Source organism: Marmota flaviventris, chromosome 13 (assembly GCF_047511675.1).
Source record: "Marmota flaviventris isolate mMarFla1 chromosome 13, mMarFla1.hap1, whole genome shotgun sequence".
NCBI lineage: Eukaryota > Metazoa > Chordata > Mammalia > Rodentia > Sciuridae > Marmota > Marmota flaviventris.
In genome coordinates, this window is record NC_092510.1 from 23,249,547 (window position 1) to 23,253,353 (window position 3,807).

Consider the following 3,807-nt stretch of genomic DNA (forward strand, 5'->3'; position numbering starts at 1 on the left):
CCCAGAGAAAGAGCTTAGCCCATGTTATGCCCTCTCCCATCCAAGCACCGTATTGAGATCTACCTACAGTAGCAGATGTAGCTGCCCTCAGCAACTTGGTCAACGTAGCCCTATGAACTAGTCAGGTGGCCCTACCTACCTTCCCACAGTCCCAAGAATCACCTGGGAAACCACCCTGAGAAGCTTGGCCTGCTGTGGCTCCTGGGAAACAGGTACCCCCCTCTACTCACCCTTGGCTTAGGAAAACAAACAACCCACCCTGAACCACTGGGTCCATCAAGGACCCAGAGAAATAGAAAGGTAGCCCTATTCACCCATGCTATGTCCTGAAAAGTAACCAGTAGCCCTGCCCACCAACCCTAAACCCTACCCATCTGTCTTTGGTTGCTAGAAAGAAGCCAGGCAGCCTGTTCTGAGTGAATAAGCCCGCCAAGGCCCCCGGGACGCAGACAGACAGCCCTATCCACATATATCTGGCCCTGGGAAGAAGCTGAGAAACCCACCTTGAGCAGTTGAGGCCTCTAAGATTTCTAGGAAACAGTTGGGAACCCCTGCCCACTCTCCTGTGGCCCTGAGAAGCAAGCAGACAACCTGTCCTAACGTCTGCCAGCCAAGACCCAAGAAAACAGGTTGCCCTGCCCAGTCCTTCTTGTAACCTTAGGAATCAACTGAGCAGCCCAGCCTGTGTAGTTTGGACCACTGAGGCACCTATGCAGCCCTCAAACAGTAATAGGCATATAATCCTTACTGACAGGCACAATATATCAAGCCTACCTGGGTACATTAGAGTGGTCTCACTCACAGACAACCCTCAGAAATTTGAGTTTCCCCACATCTACTACTGTGCCAGCAGCATCTCATCTGCATGGGTCCTTCCCCACATGAACTATGGAAACAGACCGGTGCCCCACACCTGCAGCCATACACATCATATCTAAAGACACCAGCAAACCCATCCCAGCAGCTGGAGCAATCTCACAAATCCATGCAGCCTAGGCCATTGAGACACCTGCAGAAATTGCCAACAGTGATTATAGCAGAAACAGCTACACAGACATATAACTACTGTACCCAGATGGAACCAAAGCCAATGTACCTATCCAGTCAATATCCTTGTACAGATCTCCAGGGCAAGTCTTTTACTTGTGTGTAGATAGGGCTGTCTGTCTGCATCCCAGGGGCCTTGGTGGGCTGATTCACTCAGAACAGGCTGCCTGGCTACTTTCCAGCAACCAAAGACGGATGGGTAGGGTTTAGGGTTGGTGGGCAGGGTTATTGATTACTTTTCAGGACCTAGCATGGGTGAATAGAAACCACCCTTTGAAATTGGTTTAGGCAACTCATCTACCATATCAGTTATTACAAATATCAACATATGGACACAAGAAACATGAAAAACAAGGTAACATGCCACATTCAAAAGAGCATAGTCTAGCAACAGACCCAAAAGAAAAGAAAATTGACAAATTTCCTGGAAGAGAATTCAAAATAATGATTTTAAGGAAACTCAAAAAGGTGGGAGAGAATACAAATACACAATTCAATGAAATTAAGAAAACAATCCATAATCTGCATGAAAAATTCAGCAGAGATAAAGATTATAAATAAACAAGAACTAAAGAGAAATCCTAAAATTAAAGAATTCAATAAATGAAATAGAAGTGGATCACCTATTATAAGGTAGCCAGACAGAAGTGCGCAACACTCACCTTCTTCACAAATAACAACAAATGAATAGCTGAATTTCAAGGTGAGCTGTTGAGGGAGAGCACCAGAATAGCAGGGGAGAGATGAAACCCTAATAGGATATAGATACTTGGAATGTCAGCATGAAAAAAGAAACAAAGCACAGGGCAGCTGCAACCCCAGCTTCCTGGTCAAAGAAATTACCAGTTGTGAGGGAAAGGGTAAACAGGAGAGTCCCAGCAGAACTCATCACCTTGAATGCTGACAATCCAAGCTCCAGGAGAGTTCCGCAGTCATCATAAGAGCCCATAGGATCCCCTAGAGCCCAATGAGGGAAGGAGTTGAGTCTTCACAGAAGTTTTGCTTCAGAGAAGGAACTCACATTGTCTCCAAAAAACTGTCAGAAATGTGAATTTGGTGTCAACATACCTTATATACAAACAGAGAGAGAGGGCCGGCGGGGGCGGGACAGCACGCGCCTGCGCAAAGGGCCGGCTGGGCTGCGGCGCCTGCGAGCATGGTTTGGCTAAGTTGCTGAGGCTGGTCTCAAACTTGGAATCCTCCTGCCTCAGCTCCCAAGGTACTACAGACCCGCAAGATGGAGACAGAATCGGGATTGATGGGATTCAGCAATTCTGTGACGATCTAAGGCTGGACCCCACCAGCATCAGTGTTCTGGTCATAGCATGGAAGTTCAGGGCTGCCACTCAGTGCGAATTCAGCAGGAAGGAGTTCATGGACGGCATGACCGAGCTGGGGTGTGACAGCACCGAGAAGCTCAGAACCCTTCTGCCCAGCCTAGAGCAAGAGCTGCAGGACTCCGTGAAGTTCAAGGACTTCTACCAGTTTACCTTCACCTTTGCTAAGAACCCTGGGCAAAAGGGCCTAGGTTCAGCTCCATTTCCCAATGGGAGAGCTTGTCATCATTAAGATGAGTCGAATATAGACCTCACTTAGGGTTCTTCCTAAGTGGTGAGGACTAGGCTTATGAGCAGAACGAGATAATCATCTTAGCATTACCCTGCGAGTCTCCTAAATTTAGAAATGGCTGTTGCATATTGGAACTTAGTGTTATCGGGAAGGTTTAAATTTTTAGATCTTTGGAACACATTTCTGCTGGAACATCACAAAAGATCAATTCCACGGGACACTTGGAACCTTCTGCTAGATTTTGGAAACATGATTGCAGATGATATGTCTAACTACGATGAAGAAGGAGCGTGGCCTGTCCTCATCTATGACTTTGTGGAGTATGCACGGCCAGTGCTCACGGGTGGAAAACACAGCTGAAGGTGGAGCAGGTCTGGAGCCAGCCCACATCCTGCAGGGCACACCGGGTGGTGCTGTGTGCTTGGCTACCAGTCTCAGCCACTGTCCTTGCCATCCCAAAGCTGGAATGCATCCTCCTGCTCAGAGCCACAATGTCTGGGGCAGGCTCCGTGGGGCTGCTCCCCCAGAGGACAGCTGCCGCAGGGGTCGGCCCGCTTGCTGCAGCTGCTGCTTTAGGAGATTGCTGTCTGATGCAGGTTCAAGGTGAACACCAGCAGTTACCACTCGCACCCCGTCACATTGTGATCACAGTACAGAGCCCTGTCTGTCCTGGGAGGATGTGGATATGTCAAGTCAGACGGCCAGTGCCAGGATGCAGCTCACCCAGGGACCCAGCGCTGTTCCTCCTGGGCTTGTGCTGTCTCCCTGGTTTGGATATTTGTTCTCTCAGGATGTTTATCTGAGACCCATTTTATATTTAAGGCCCCGTTGCAGTCTGCAGTGGTGGTGTGTGTTGGCGTGACTGCAGCAATCAGACTGTTGTCTTTCTGACAATGCTATTTCAACTTCCTGAGAAGTTCTGTACTTTTAATATTTTTTATTTAAAAAGACATTTTTCCATTTTTCCTTTTTTAGTGGTGAATTACAAATTTAAAATCAAATGCTCTTGGTGGCCGAGTTCCGGCTCCCGGAACTTCCCTGGCCCGGGGCTAGGAGCCCGCGGAAACTGCTTCTCGGTCCGGGTCCTGCTGAGGGCCGGTCAGGACTCACCCGGTGCTTTGGTTGCCCGGCAAGGGGAACGAAATGCTGCCATTCGCATAGGATACCAACATGGCAGAGATCTGACGTCTG

General features: G+C 48.7%; 1 protein-coding gene across 1 annotated transcript; it reads left to right on the plus strand.

Annotated features, from left to right (window-relative positions):
* The first annotated feature begins 1,390 nt into the window (after window positions 1-1,390).
* LOC117794629 (DCN1-like protein 2) lies at window positions 1,391-3,202 on the plus strand. Its single transcript, XM_071600386.1, has 3 exons — window positions 1,391-1,402; window positions 2,131-2,575; window positions 2,723-3,202. The coding sequence occupies exons 1-3, from the start codon at window positions 1,391-1,393 to the stop codon at window positions 2,974-2,976; spliced, it is 711 nt and encodes a 236-aa protein (XP_071456487.1). The 3' UTR covers window positions 2,977-3,202.
* The last annotated feature ends 605 nt before the right edge of the window (window positions 3,203-3,807 follow it).